Source organism: Platichthys flesus, chromosome 11, assembly GCF_949316205.1.
Source record: "Platichthys flesus chromosome 11, fPlaFle2.1, whole genome shotgun sequence".
NCBI lineage: Eukaryota > Metazoa > Chordata > Actinopteri > Pleuronectiformes > Pleuronectidae > Platichthys > Platichthys flesus.
In genome coordinates, this window is record NC_084955.1 from 13,254,778 (window position 1) to 13,269,319 (window position 14,542).

The window sequence follows — 14,542 nt, forward strand, 5'->3', positions numbered from 1 at the left end:
TGGCATTGACAAAATACGTGGCCATACTCATCCCGCATTATCTTCAAGTGGGGTCTGAGTGACTGGATGTAAGCACATTTGGGTGGATTCAAATCTGTACTTAAGTGTAACCACTTTGAGACCAGGTGTTAACATCCTAAGTCCCCCTTACTTATTGCAGTAGTTTGCCAACTTGGCAACTTCAGTTGGCCGAACTGCCACTGCCTTGAATTGTGGTATAGGTTACCACGGGGACCTTTCCAATGGCTGTCTAATGGGTCTACATTTACCCATGATGACCCATTCTTTGGCAAGCCATGAAAAGGGAATCTTAAACTTGTCTCTGGTTCTAAATGTGATGAAATACCCAGGGATCTTCCACTGTTGCACAGAATAATATTTTTTGAAATGTCGCTAGGAGTCACCTAACAATTTTTCAGTGGGGCCTGCAAGTATGTTGAGTAAAACATAGGAAATAAAACTACACATAGAAAGAACAAAATATGTATTTAACGGGACTTTCCTACTGTTAAATAGCAACACTGATAGCCCAGTCATTTCTCGGCTCAATTTTATTGGCACGCTTAATAATATACTCAGTGAAAATGCAGTTCTCTAAAAAGGAAGATACAAAGACACGATATATTAAAGAGAATCTCAAACAATATGTAAACAACATACAAAAATGCAGCAATACAATTGACAACATGGGTAGCTAATTAAAAAATACAATAAAAACAATGTACTAGCTAAGGAACAATTTGTGGGACTTTCAAATTATCTACAATCACTGCCTGTGGATGGATGCAATGTTTAAAGTAGTTGTTTTCTATGTCAGACATATGTTGTAGATCATATCTTATAAATTTGAGATTCATTCAGGTTATTTGGTTTGCTCCACACCCAAGATGTACTTCCTGCTTCCATTGGTTTAAAATTTACCAATGAACAGAAATGTTCTCCTCATGCCAGAGAAACTGTATAAAATTAGCTCAATAAAATAGCCATCACAAAGTTCTCCATATATATCCCCCCCCCCGATACCATTATAGGTACCAATGCTCCTGAGCACTGGACTGATGGAAATAACAATGACCAATGGGTCTGACATGGTATTTACCCATTATTTTCTGAGCCATGGGAGGTCTGGTGTTGAAGAAATGTCTCCAAGCATGTGAATGTCTCGGTGCACTCAGTACATTCGTAAAGAACCTCGGAAGAATTTCCTTTATCATTTTGAGTATGGTCCATACACTCATCCTCAATGTCCTCTGCATCTCTCTTTTCTTGGACAGGGTCCCTGTTGGTGCCATAACAGTGAGAAGTTTGTTCAACATCATCTCCTTCTCCAGTTCTGGGGTGATTTTGAAGGTGAAGCTCAAGAGATGAAGAGTCCTTGAATTTAGCTTGACATTTTATAGGTTCTTTTTTGTGATAACGCAAGTGCCGCTGGTACACACATAGGAGCCCAAATCTCTTACCACACTCCTGACACTTGTAGTTAACTCGCCCAGCTTTTCCTGATTGTTTCTCTTTTGAGAGCTGCTCTTGAGAGGTGTTTTGCTCATTATCAGAAGAACTCTTTGTCTTTTCATCTGGAGAACTTGGGTTTGTTTCAACCTTAAGAGATTTTGGTCGAGGTCCATTTTGTGGAGTTGTATACAGGAGTTTCAAAGCTGGTTTCTTTTCTAGTTCAGCTTTGTGGTACATGACCACATGCCTTCTCAAATCACAGCGTTGTGGAAAATGTCTACCACAAAATACACACGTGTGCATAGTCCCCTTATGGTATCTCATATGCCGAGATAAACTACTAGAATGATTAAAGACACGATGACAATGCTTGCAAGGATGCAGCTTGCCATTGGGATTACTTCTACGTCTGCCTTTAGACTGTATTTTTTTTGTTGAAGTTTTTTGTGATTCTTGATTTAACCGATCAATTTCTTCCTGAGTCTGATGGGTGAGATGATGCTCCTTTAGATCTGTTAACTTATGGAAACGATCACCACATAAACCACATCTGTATGGTGTGAACGAGTATTCTGGAATAATCTTATCCCTAGCATCCCTTAAGTTTTTAGCATACATTAAGTTTTTATGATCCCCATTCTCTACATCAATAGACGTGCCATTGCTGTGGAAGTTTTCAAGTGGTATGTCCTCTAGGGTTTTAGATTTCCCTTCCTTTTCACCTTCAGATACAAAGGTGGTATCAGGCTCTTTTCCTTTGCAATGGTAGAGGGAATGTGTCTGAAAATCTGACATCCAGAAAAAATTCAGCATGCACTTCTTACAGGAAAACGCTTTATCAGTCTTTTTTTCCAGCTTATTCTCGGATTTTGTAGAATTTGGGGAGAAGTGGTTTTCTTTTTGATGTGCATTCAGTGCATCCATTTTGAGGAACCGCTTACCACAATGACTGCAGTAGTGAAAGCTTTCATTGGCGTGGTCCTGGAGGTGTTTCTTAAGGTCATGTCTCCCTTCAAAGATCTTACAGCACAAAGTGCACTTATAACCCCGCTCTGTGTTTCGATACTGCTGGTGACGATGTAAACTCTGCAGGCTGTTGAATGATCTGCTACATATTTCACATCGGTAGTTGCCTTGACGAGACTTGTCCAGGGTCAAGTCTGAGGGCCTTGGTCTAAGCACATCTCTGTGAGGGGACGGCTGTGGAATTAAAGTAGGGGACAATGGTTTAATAGGGGATGGCAAATGCGATGGCAGGACTCCTGGAGATACCGGTTTCATTGAATAATGGGATTGTGCCAACTCGTTCACAACTGTCAGGGTACCATTTTCTTGTAGCACATATTCTCGGGGGACTTCAAATCCATTGGAAGAGCCATCAAAAGAAAATGCCTCCAAAGGTCCATGAACCGTCATGTGAGCCAGCACATTTGAGTACTGCTTGAATCCATCACCACACTCAGTGCAGATAAAGGTACTTGATTCTCCAGATTTCTGCTTTTCCATGATATTTTGTCCAAGTGGTGATGGCATCATTTCAATATCATTCAATCAGCAAGTCTAGAGTAGAACTCAATCCAGACACCAACGAAATTGGTTTCCATGTGGGAATCATATTGTCCACACTGAGATGAATTCAACAGAGACATCCTCATGAGCTGTATGTTGACCTCTCTTCTCAACGGTTACATGTTGTATCATCACCTGTGGGGAAATAAAAAAAAATTCATTATCACACCATCAAAGCCAAAGTTCTTCATACATATCAGAATATATGCCAAATGACTATTCAGTTCTACTTTGCATTGCTTTTAAATAACATTTACTCAGTCAGAAGACTTGTGTTGACCAATTCAAAACTGACTGACACGAGTTAGACCAGGATCAGAATGAACAGCGTCATAATTGCCAAGGTATGGTGACAATACATTGGCCCCAAGTGCTGAACTAGATGTTGTTTTACCGGAGGTGCTGATGGAAGTAGCTGAGGAGTGAGCCATCTCGCTTCCTTCCCATCTCTGAAAGTCGCGCATGGGCAATAGCGACATAACATGGACCAATGGAGGTGTCCGTTGCAACAGCATACCATACCAGAAAATGGATTAATCTTTTCAATAATCGATGATTAATCATCTATCAGAATAGTCGTTAGTTGCAGCCCTAAAGAGTACACATGCAAATAGACAAATCCCAAGCAAATTACAAAAAGATCTTAATAAAAACAAAAAAAACATTCATTCACTATCCTTTTTTCCCCCACTCATGCTGACATGCAGACACACTCATAGACTCAGCTGATGTCTATGACCGGCTACGGTTTAACCACTGATTTTGTTATGACCTTTCTTCAGTGAGTAAGGTCTACCTCCCTCTCTGGCGCACTGACACACAGAAACTGTCATCAGACATGTGTAAACGCAGTCCAAGTAAAAACAACATAATTTGGGCTTCAAACAAACACAAATCCTGTGTTTGTTTGAAGTAAGAGTGGCGAAGTGAGATACCATCCCAAGTGGTCACAGCTCTTCCATAATTTAATCTGACGATACTAGCACGCTCCCTGCATGTGTGCATCAAGTGCCAAAACACTGTCAATCACTGGTTTCAGGACTGACAGTGGCCAACAGAAAACCTTTGCATATGGCCCTACCCAAGAGTGAAGCTACATCCAAAGCCATTACATGGTCTGTCTGCCCGCGAGCAGAGTAGAAATGTTGTTTTGATCGCCCACCAATACTGCATGATTTCTCCTGGGGCTGCCAATGGAGCGTGTGGGATACAGAGCAAGACAAAAAGGACTGCACACAGTCTTGGTAATTAATTGGAAACCATAATGCTACTCTGATACCTTCATTAATTTTGGAATTGCAAACCCCCTGGTGACCTGAAACTGGAGTATCAGTATCAAGACAGGTCTGCTAAAACTGTCATGCTCACAAGCTAGACGCCAAGAATGCCATGATGTAAAACAAGGGTATAAACTTGTGACAACAACAGTGTCACTGATTTCACTGGACAGGACACCTTGACTCATCATCTGTTGAAGAGTCTCTGTTGTGCAGTAATTACGGTGCTTTTACAAGGAAAATATATTCCAGTCATACATATAAAATTTTCCCTGGTCATAATTTCTGGCGGGAAAAGTGTTAGCACAGGAGGAAGGATGTAATGTTGATTCTGCTGGTGAGATCGTGTGATTTTTATTTCCGCCCATTTACACGAGCATCGGCCGTTACCACCAGGAGCTCTCAAAAGATATTTGTTGGTGTTTTCTACGTGTATTTCACAACTTTTTCATTCAAATAGGTGTTTTTCTTCATTTCGCTCTAGTTGCGAATCCTTCAAAGGATCTCATGCTGTGTTCTCACATCGAGTCTTACGGACTTTCTGTGGACTACATGGGGGCTGGCTGGGGAAAGTCCTCAGGAAGATGGGAGGCTAGAATTTGGACCTTTGCAGTCACACATACAGCCCCTCTGGTGAGAGTGCCGTGGTGCTACAGAGTTCAGTGCATGAGGGAAAGCAGCTATTTTGACATGTTGCCCGACTGGTGCCAGCAGACGCTCCATTAGCACTGTCTTCCTCTCGGCCTGCCTCTGGAGAGCCTCCAGCCCCTGTCTGCTCTCCACTGCCTGGTCCCGGTACACAGCAGCAAAGTCCTCCACCAACTGTACCAACGCCATCTCAGCTTACAGGCCCACGTCTATGGCTCTGTGCGGCCTCACATTGGGCACCACAGTGGCAATAGACCTTGCCACCAGGTTCTCCCACACACAGCAGAGATGGTACTGGGGCTTTTCAGCATCTTTATTAAATTAGCCGGGTGCAAACATAAACTCTTAAACCTAAAGCTGCTGTTGATTTTAAGCTCAGTATTATATCTGAATTACTCTTTTAACAATTGACATGTCTTAATTGAGATGTCAAAATATTGAATTTAAATTCTTTTGAAGGAATGTACTTCACTAAAAAAAATTACGTAAAAACTCAGAACTGACTCAGAATTGTTTTTGTAGTGTTAACAATGGAAAATGTATTCATCCTATGTGCTTACTATATTTTGCCATTTTACCCTCAGGTTAGCATAAACTACAGGCTATGAACTTCTTTTTAAGAAAAGTGAAATCATTATCGGTATCGGCCATGTGAAGCATGTAATTAGCGATTATCATCTGGAAAAATCCACATCCTGCATCCCTACTTTCAACAGCACACAATGCAACACTTTCATGTTTTTTCCCATCTTAACGGTTTGAATGATTAAATAAAATAACAACCACAACAAAACCAGTAAATATGGAGCTGGTCTTACAGAATGCCTCTCCTTTCCCTCCCTTTAGAGCACATCTTCCTGAGGACCACAAGGGCCTGGCACTACAAGGGTCCAACCCTTGTAGTTGGACCTTTTAGTTATTTTGCCCTGACTGAACCTCATCTGTTCAGCCTTCTTGGCATCAACTTCCTCCAAGTTAGTTCCCTAAAGACTTATTCTAACCAGGTCCTCTGCTGTGTCCACATGCAGGGACCTGCCGACACCAGATTTAATCCTCTTCTGTGCTGAGAATCCTATATTCTCATATATTATTCTTAAACTGTGAACTGGGCTTGGAAACCTCTAACTTGGTGCATTATTGAAAATATTATGGTAGGCCTTTCAAGATAATTTTATGTGGATGATATATTCTCCCAGAAATTATTGTGATAGTGATATTGTCATAATTGTGAAACAACTTCATACTAGAATAGAATAAAAAATTATAATTATAATATCCTCAATAAATAAACCACACAAACCAATACTTAATAGACCCTGGCTCTGTTAACATAAAATTTGGCACAGAGTATGTGTAACCAGTTCGATAAACATCTTTTATCTTGTACTAGTCTCCTCACACTTAACTCTGGCTTAATGATGTAAGGGTACTGCTAAAACAGATCGATAAGCTTTACTAATGGAGGCAATAAGCCTTCATTGACACGCGTCTTAGCATCCTGTCAAAAAGGGAGCATGCCAAAGTGGCCAGGTTTCTATCCTTGTCAGCATTAGTCAGGTTTCCATCATTGTTAACAGGAGCTGGAGCTGGTAAATACAAATGACTACTGGAAAGTAATTTCACCCAGGAATGAATGCTGACTGTACCGTTTTGCACGGAAAAGTATTGTTTTAGTGAGTGCTAGTGGACTTTATGTCCAGTAAGTATTGAGGAAACACATTCTCAAGCTCTTGTTTAGCTTGCTGCTGCTAATTGTCATCTGGAGTCATCTCAAATTGGACACGCTACTGTGAGGAGGATTAGGCTGATGAACCATAGATCCAAACAATTGTTTGGTAGTGAAATCTGCCAAAGACAATACAGCCATCAGAGGACAGACCCAGTGAAAATGTAAAGTAGGGCTGCTCGATTATGGAAAAAATTATAATCACGATTATTTTGAACAATATCAAAATCACGATTATTTAAATGATTATTAACATGTGCCCTTATTCTGAAGTCTATGCTTTATTTTGTTAATCACTTCCGGTTCTGGTAAACACCGATGATGGCTGCTTGTCTTATTCCTCCGTGAAACCAGGATATCGGTGCCCGGTTATTCAAACCCTTAATGATGGCAACCCTAACACTCTATGGCCGACTGACCGGCGCGGAGAAATGCGGGTCTTGTCTGACCGGTCTGAACAGCCAAGCGGTAGAGCGCTTGAGAATAGCGGTGCGCAGCGCAGCCGCTACATGGTCTGCTGCTACCCTCCCTGCTTTTCCCAACAACGCTTTTTTTTCACCGCCAGTCACCACACACACAACTCCCCTCCTTCACCTTCACTTTACTGCTGCTTGAGAGTGAGAGCCAGTCAGCTGGGCTGCTGAATGCTTTGGGGGAAGGACTGAATTGCGCATGCGCGTTTCTTTCGAAAAAAAAGGCCAAACAATCGTTTCAACTAGACCCCATAATCGTAATCACGATTAAATTGCGATTAATCGAGCAGCCCTAATGTAAAGCCTTTCTTTGTGCAACTGGGCCAATAGCATGTATGTGTAAAAGATAAAATATGACGTACTGTTCACATATCCATCATGGTCCCATGACAAAAAAATCATAAAGAAAATCCCATCATTAACAACACAGCTTGAAATATTAGAGATTATAGTGAGGAAAACATGCAAAACCAGTGAACATTTGCAAAGTAGGGTTGATGCAAACAGATGGGTAGCACCAGAGCCGATACAGATAACTTAAAATTAGTTAGTTAAGTTAAAATTAAGCCCACTGCATTCAAAACCACATTATTTTGAGTGACTGAACCTCAAACTGCAAATGAATTATTAACAGTGGCTGGCACTTTCATATCATATGACAACCAGTGTCAGTTGTTGGGTTATGACTTAGTTCATTTTAATGACATGGTAAGGTAAAACTGAATTCTTGGGTCCTGAAATCTGCATTTTGACCTCTGTGGGCACATAAAGTCTAAACCCTGCTAAAGTCTCACGCTTTTGTCCCACAGATATTATTTAACCTACAAACATATTAATAGTTTCCCAGTGAACGCTGGTTGCACTTTCTTGGTGCAGAGTTTTCCCCAGACATCAAGATGCGTTCATTTAATGCAATCTATTTGAATGGTGGTTTAATGCAGTCATGATGTGTACCATAAATCAAACTGAAGGATACATCACTCCACTACTATACTAAAAACTGTAATCTAGAATAGAGCACTCATTCATAAAAGAGATGGCTCAACAAATGACAAACTAATGAACACTAAGTTGTGAAGGATTTGTTTACTTCCTAAAACGTTTGTTTTAGAGAAAGTTCTGTGACCAAACTAAAATGATAGGTTGTCATTTAAAAAGAAATTCAAATTTTTCGTCAAAAGTGTGTTTAATATGCAGATGCGCGCCGCCAGGGGGAGACTGAACCACTAATTTGCATCTTGTGTCGGCTACCGTTGTAGCTAGTTAGGATAAGCTTACATTAAAGCTAACGTTTGAATCAAATTGAAATAACACGTCGGAGTGAAACCTCTTTGTACGACCCAAAGGCTGCAGAGAAGCGTAAAGGGAGAGCAGCCCACCACGAACACAATGTGAAGCTGAAGGATAATACTATGGTCAGGCGAAAGCCAGCGTTAGCAGCTGCCTGCTTACTATGCACAGCTAAGGGAGAACTTAGTTTTTCACACAACCGGAGATTTAGGTGTTAGCCGGTTAGCTGGGACGGTGAGCTGAGACCCGACTTACCGTGAATCGTGCCACATATCCGCCAGTGGAGCTCCGGAGCAGGGTCCAGGGAGTATCCGTTCTAGGGCCGCCGTCTGTTCAGCTCTGCAGGCCGCGACCGTCCCACAGGAACGTATCGCACTGGTTAGGGCACTGACGTCATGGCGCACACGGCGTACGTTATTCCACAAGTGCATCATAATAAGATAAGTATAATAATAAAACAAATAATAATAATAAAAGATTAACCCCCTCCCCCCCTCTTGATTAACTTTAACACTATTAATTAATCAATAATAACAACGACAACAACAATAATAATAATAATAATAAGAAGAAGAAGAAGAAGAAGAAGATTACTAATAACTATAATAACAATAATAAAAAACACTTGCAAAATATGAAGATTCAATTAAAAAATAGATTTCCTTCTCAACAAACTTTAGCACAATATTTATTCTTGTTCTTGTTCTTGTTCTTGTTCTTCTTATTTATAATAGAATAGATTAGAATAGAATAGATAGGATAGATCAAAAAGAGGAGTTAGCCCGATGGATCTCCTCAGGGAGATTGTTCCACATTTAGTTATGTGAGCGCAAATGTTTTCCTCAATACTACTGGCACAACTTTATAATAGTTCTCAATGTCAGCAAATACTGTAAAAATCACAAGTCTCTAAATGTCACGTTATTTCACTTAACCTTCAAATAATTTCAGGAATTGAATTTACCAGCGGGAGTACATTACAGGAATAAGAGCACGAAAAATCTCCTGATAGTTACAGTCTTTGGTGCAGAAACATACTGAAGATATTCTTTATTTCTCCTCAAGTTAATTATCCTGTCTGAGAAAATTACTGGATGTTGTGCACAATGTCTCCCTCTGCTGCCCAATAAATGTTATGAAGAGAGTTTTTCGAAAGACTTTTAACACCAGAGGGATTTTCATGTATCTTGTACATTAAAAGTGTTTGACAGTAGTCAAAGAGATTTTACACAGGTCACACGTTCTCAGGATGAGTTTACAGACTCTCACAAAAAGACAAAGTTGTAGTCAGAAACATATGTCTTTACTAGGCTCACAGAAGCTGGTCCGTTGCATCAGTGGAGAATATTGAAGCAATCAAAGAGTCCAAAAATTTGAAATGAATTTTAATACTAAACAAAATTTGCCCTGATGCGCAAACCATTCAAAAAAAGTATTTTTCCTATGTTAAAAGACATTCAATTATTGTATATATATATCATGATAAAAGCAACTTAGAATAAGTGATTTGCAGCCTTATATAGCTAAACATATTTGTCAAAGTTTAATGTGATATCATGAGGTAATAACGAAGTGAACATTTTGAGAGAAAAGGTGGTCAAGTCCTGAGGATATTTTGATAATGGAAAAAATGGTGGTGACAAAAAAGATGGTGATCAAAATAACAGCCATCATCGTCACCAAAAGACAAAAAACAGACATCCCGAAATCCCCCAAAACAACTGGCAATGATTTAAAGATCAAATTAAGCTGTTCTACGCAAGTTTACAATGCAGGTGCTACTTTATTCATGATAATCTAATGGTAAAGTACATTATTTCTTTGTTAGTCTCTCAGAAATCAGTCCTTAAGCTGAATAACAAATATCTCTCTTTCACACTCACACACACACAAAAACACACACAATGGTATTGGTGGGTGGGGTTGGGTATGAGGGGGAAGTTGTGAAATAAATTTCTATGAACCTGTTTGTTCACAGCACTAACCCTTACACTGTAGATTTATATGCCAGCTAAACCATGAATTTATCTTAAAAAAATACATGATGTTCTTCATCAAAATATAATTTTTACTGTTTTATTAATATATCTAAATGATTACCCTTAAACAACAGACATCATACTCTGTGTTTCAGAATTTGTCACAAGATGCATCAGAATTTGCCGTGCATGTGAAAGATGAAGAAACTAAGTTCCCTTTTCTCACACTTTTTCTGTCATTCAACCATACATTTATGTTATACATATTTTGCAATATGTCTTCTGGGTGGTTTTTGGAATTCAAGAAGTTTGTTGATAAGATCCTAATTTCTGTAAAGGTAAACATGGGCTTTCTCTAGCAGAATTCATACGTTATTCTGCTTCTTCTGTATTTCTAGCTTGCTTGTCTCTGTCTGTTGACTTTGTGTCTGTGTAAGATTGTGTCTCTTCCTCCTGGAAGGCAGTCTCCAACAGGTTCAGGATGGACTTGCAGACTTTTTCCTTAAGATCTTTACCCATGAACACATACAGCAGTGGGTTCAGGCAGCTGTTGAGAAAGGCCAGGCTGGTTGCTATAGGTTCACCCATAGTGATGATGTGGCCCAATGTTTCACTCGGACTTATTGCTGTGTAATAAACCAGCTGGATTACAGTCATGATGTAAAACGGCGCCCAGCACAGGAAGAAAGTGGTGATGATGGCAGCGATGATCTTGAAGGGGCGACTCGATTGGCTGGCCAGGGTGCGGTTCCTCCTGAGACGATGAATGATGACGGCATAGCAGGAGACGATGACGGTGAAGGGGACGACGAATCCCAGGAGGAAGCGGGTGATGGTCATGGTCTGATGTCGAAAATCTCCCAGCTGTTTCACTGATGGTGTTTCATAGTCGTCAGAAAGGGCAAAGTTGTTGAAGCAGTAGACGATGTCTTCATTGTGAGGGATTGACACAGTGTCCCTGAAGATGAAGTATGGAGCGCTGAGAATCAGAGCCACTATCCAAACAACCAGACTCACGCAGGAAGCCTTGCGTACACTTCGGTGGTTCTGGGCCCAGACGGGCCACACCACAGACACACATCTGTCCACACTGATCACCACCAGGATGTAGACACTGGTGAACATGTTCAAGGATAGTACAAGGGCATTCAGTCTGCACATAAAGTTGCCAAAAGGCCAGTGGAAATCCAGAGCGATGTAAGTCACACCCAAGGGCAGGAACGCCGTGAAGAGGAAGTCGGCCACAGCGAGATTGAGGAACCAAACGGTGTTAATTGTTTTCTTCATCTTAAACCCGGTCACCCAGATAACCACTCCATTCCCCAACACACCGAGAACAAAGACCAGGCAGAAAATAATGAGAGACATGATTTTGAGGGACTGTCTCAGCTCGGCGTGCTCGTCCTCTTCGTACAAGGTGTTGTTTCTTCCAGTGATGTCTGATGAGTTCATGGTGTAGAAAGGGGTAGCAGTCATTAGCTCCATAATTGCCTTTGAATCTGCATCATAAACAAAACATTTAAATGTTAACCTAGAGTTCAATAACTATCCATAATTAATACATGAGATTAAAAATATACCTCATTTGAAAAAATGTAATTCAAAATCAGGACATTCATTCCACAAAAAAAAAAAGGCTTCACTTATGTCAGTTCCTCTAAAAGGCCTGGGGATGATACTGACACCAACTACCACACGCAAGAAAAGAAAGAAAACAAAATGTTTTTCTCTGGAAGCTTCACAGCTAATATAAACTGCACACCAGGTTATCCTGAGTGAAATCAACATCAGATCAACAGAACTTTAAAATAAAAAAACAGAACCACAGACAATACAACAATATAAAAATCTAATTCATGTACCTAAATACCACCTCTGTCGCATTTGAAAAGATAATTGCATATAAAGATTTTTCTTTTGATGCAGAGAACAACAATAGGGTCAAGCTTGATAACCTGGATCCTTCTATAATCTTCCTGACAGCCCGAGACACGAGCACACGCACACGCACTCACACTCACACTCACACTCAAATTCACACTCACACACACACACACACACGCACACACAAACATACCTTACATTTGTTTCCTGGAGACTTACTCTATCTTTTACCCAACTAGAAACATGTCTTCACCACAAAATGGAATAATTTTTTTTGGTCTCCATAGAGATATCAATTCCTAATAGCGTAAATGTGTGATCAAATTTACATCCAGATACATACAGCATGCTTTATCTACATGAATATATATACAAACAAATCTTTTTCGAAGTGGTTGTCAAGCCAGAAAGGCTTCAAAAAAATAAATAAATTAACACTTCATTATTAAAATGCAACGTAAGATTTTTGTCTTGGCCTAATAAATTCGTCGTGATAGTTCCTTTTCACAACTTAAGCTCATGTAAACTGGCAAATGTAACGTACCTTTCTCTAAGTCCCGCGGTCTGTTGAGGATGAATCTGCAGCAGAAGTTTCCCTGATCAAACTCTGACAGGTAAATATAAACCGCCCTGTGTGTTGTAATATGTCTCTGCCACTGAAGAGGAACCACAAGTGGCACGCACACAAGAAACTCCTCCCGACCATAAAATCTCATGCACACGATGACACTCGCACGGTTAGCGCTGTGTTATTGCAAATGTCATGTCGACAAAATTAGTGTCTTCACTGATAGATGAGCTGCATGATGCATATTATGATAATCTTACAGTTCTGCAAATTTAAAATACATGCTGCTCCTTGTTGTTTTGTGTTGACAGTGTGAAACAGCATCTATGTAGTCTCACATCATTTACTATCCCCTCACTTCACCCTGCCCTGCACCAATAGAAATTCACATCAGCATCTGTCAGTAACTCAAGGCTGCCAAACAGTTGGAACAGAAGCTGACTCCGTGCTGAAGCTGGACCTGCAGACCATCTGTAGATCCATTCATGACAACTGAAGTGGGAATATATTTGACACACTCTAATGAAAGCAAGTGCACACATGTTGGTTGCCATGCATCCTGTTTTGTACTGTTTATCAGATATGAATACATTATGATGTCACTGTCTTCCCAGCACCGTTTCACTTGTTTTTGTTTTGTGATGCCTTGGAGGAAGAACATACACACAGGATTTCAACCGACTAATTTAACCACTTCCATCACAGCCTTGTTTAATGACAGAGCGGACTTCAAGGGATAACCTAACTCAATTCCTTGTTTACAGTTTGCATGAGATTGAAACCTTACCATTATTTACAGTTCTTCTTGTCTCCTCTCTTTTCTTGTAAGCAGCAGAGCTCTGCTACAAAAATGTCTTAAGATCATATTTTACACCAACATAGAATTTATAATGATGGAGGATTTCATAATACTCTCCAAACACCTATAAAACAATATTTTAAAAGGATCCAGAAGTATCCAGGTGTTATAAGTTTTTCCTTGTGTATTAGAAATTGTAAATTAATCTACAAGCGAATAAAATTGAAATTAATATCTTAACAAATTCATTAATAATTTGCTTTTTTTGGCAGAGAAAACATGATATGCTCATTACCTATTAACACAGCATAATGTAAAAGGATAATCATAATAAAGGATCAAGGTACAGAAAGATGATTCTGAATATTTATACAAATGACTGATGTCCACTTCCTGACCAGTAACAGCCACTGATTTGCTGCCTTTCCTAATACAAACATATTTATTACAGTGTTTTGAAGTGATTATGTGATGAACATTACAAGTGAGAAAAGGATTAAGTCTAAATAATATTTTAATGATATAAATAATGCTTTACAAGTTTCACAGTAACAGTCATCATCATCATTTATGGACTAGTAAAAGACTTTGCCACTGTAGGGTTAAAAAAGGCAAAATAAACAATTATCATTAACACTGTTTACATAAAAATGGATCCTTGATACAGAGGTTCAGATTATGAAAAGTGTGCTATTACAGTTGTTTCCATTCAATTAATCAGCAACAACTTTGAGAACTGATTGATTCTTGCTTTGGAAATGTGAGTATTTGTAATTTTGTCTATGATGAAGATTAACTGGCACAATTTAAAAAGTTGAGGTTAGCAAAACATGCATGTACTCAGGTTCGGGGGAACAGACATTAAATTATTCCATCT

At 39.7% G+C, this 14,542-nt stretch overlaps 2 protein-coding genes across 2 annotated transcripts; both read right to left on the reverse strand.

Moving 5' to 3' along the window:
- Window positions 1-533: 533 nt before the first annotated feature.
- Window positions 534-8,830, reverse strand: si:dkeyp-84f3.5 (uncharacterized protein LOC334144 homolog). Its single transcript, XM_062399694.1, has 2 exons — window positions 8,691-8,830; window positions 534-3,156 (listed from the first exon to the last, which is right to left on the reverse strand). Exon 2 carries the CDS (start codon window positions 2,986-2,988, stop codon window positions 1,096-1,098), a length of 1,893 nt encoding a protein of 630 aa, XP_062255678.1. The 5' UTR covers window positions 2,989-3,156; window positions 8,691-8,830; the 3' UTR covers window positions 534-1,095.
- An 886-nt stretch (window positions 8,831-9,716) lies between these two features.
- LOC133965640 (chemerin-like receptor 1) lies at window positions 9,717-13,364 on the reverse strand. The gene is made up of 2 exons (XM_062400308.1): window positions 12,843-13,364; window positions 9,717-11,913 (listed from the first exon to the last, which is right to left on the reverse strand). Exons 1-2 carry the CDS (start codon window positions 13,012-13,014, stop codon window positions 10,787-10,789), a joined length of 1,299 nt encoding a protein of 432 aa, XP_062256292.1. The 5' UTR covers window positions 13,015-13,364; the 3' UTR covers window positions 9,717-10,786.
- Window positions 13,365-14,542: the final 1,178 nt, after the last annotated feature.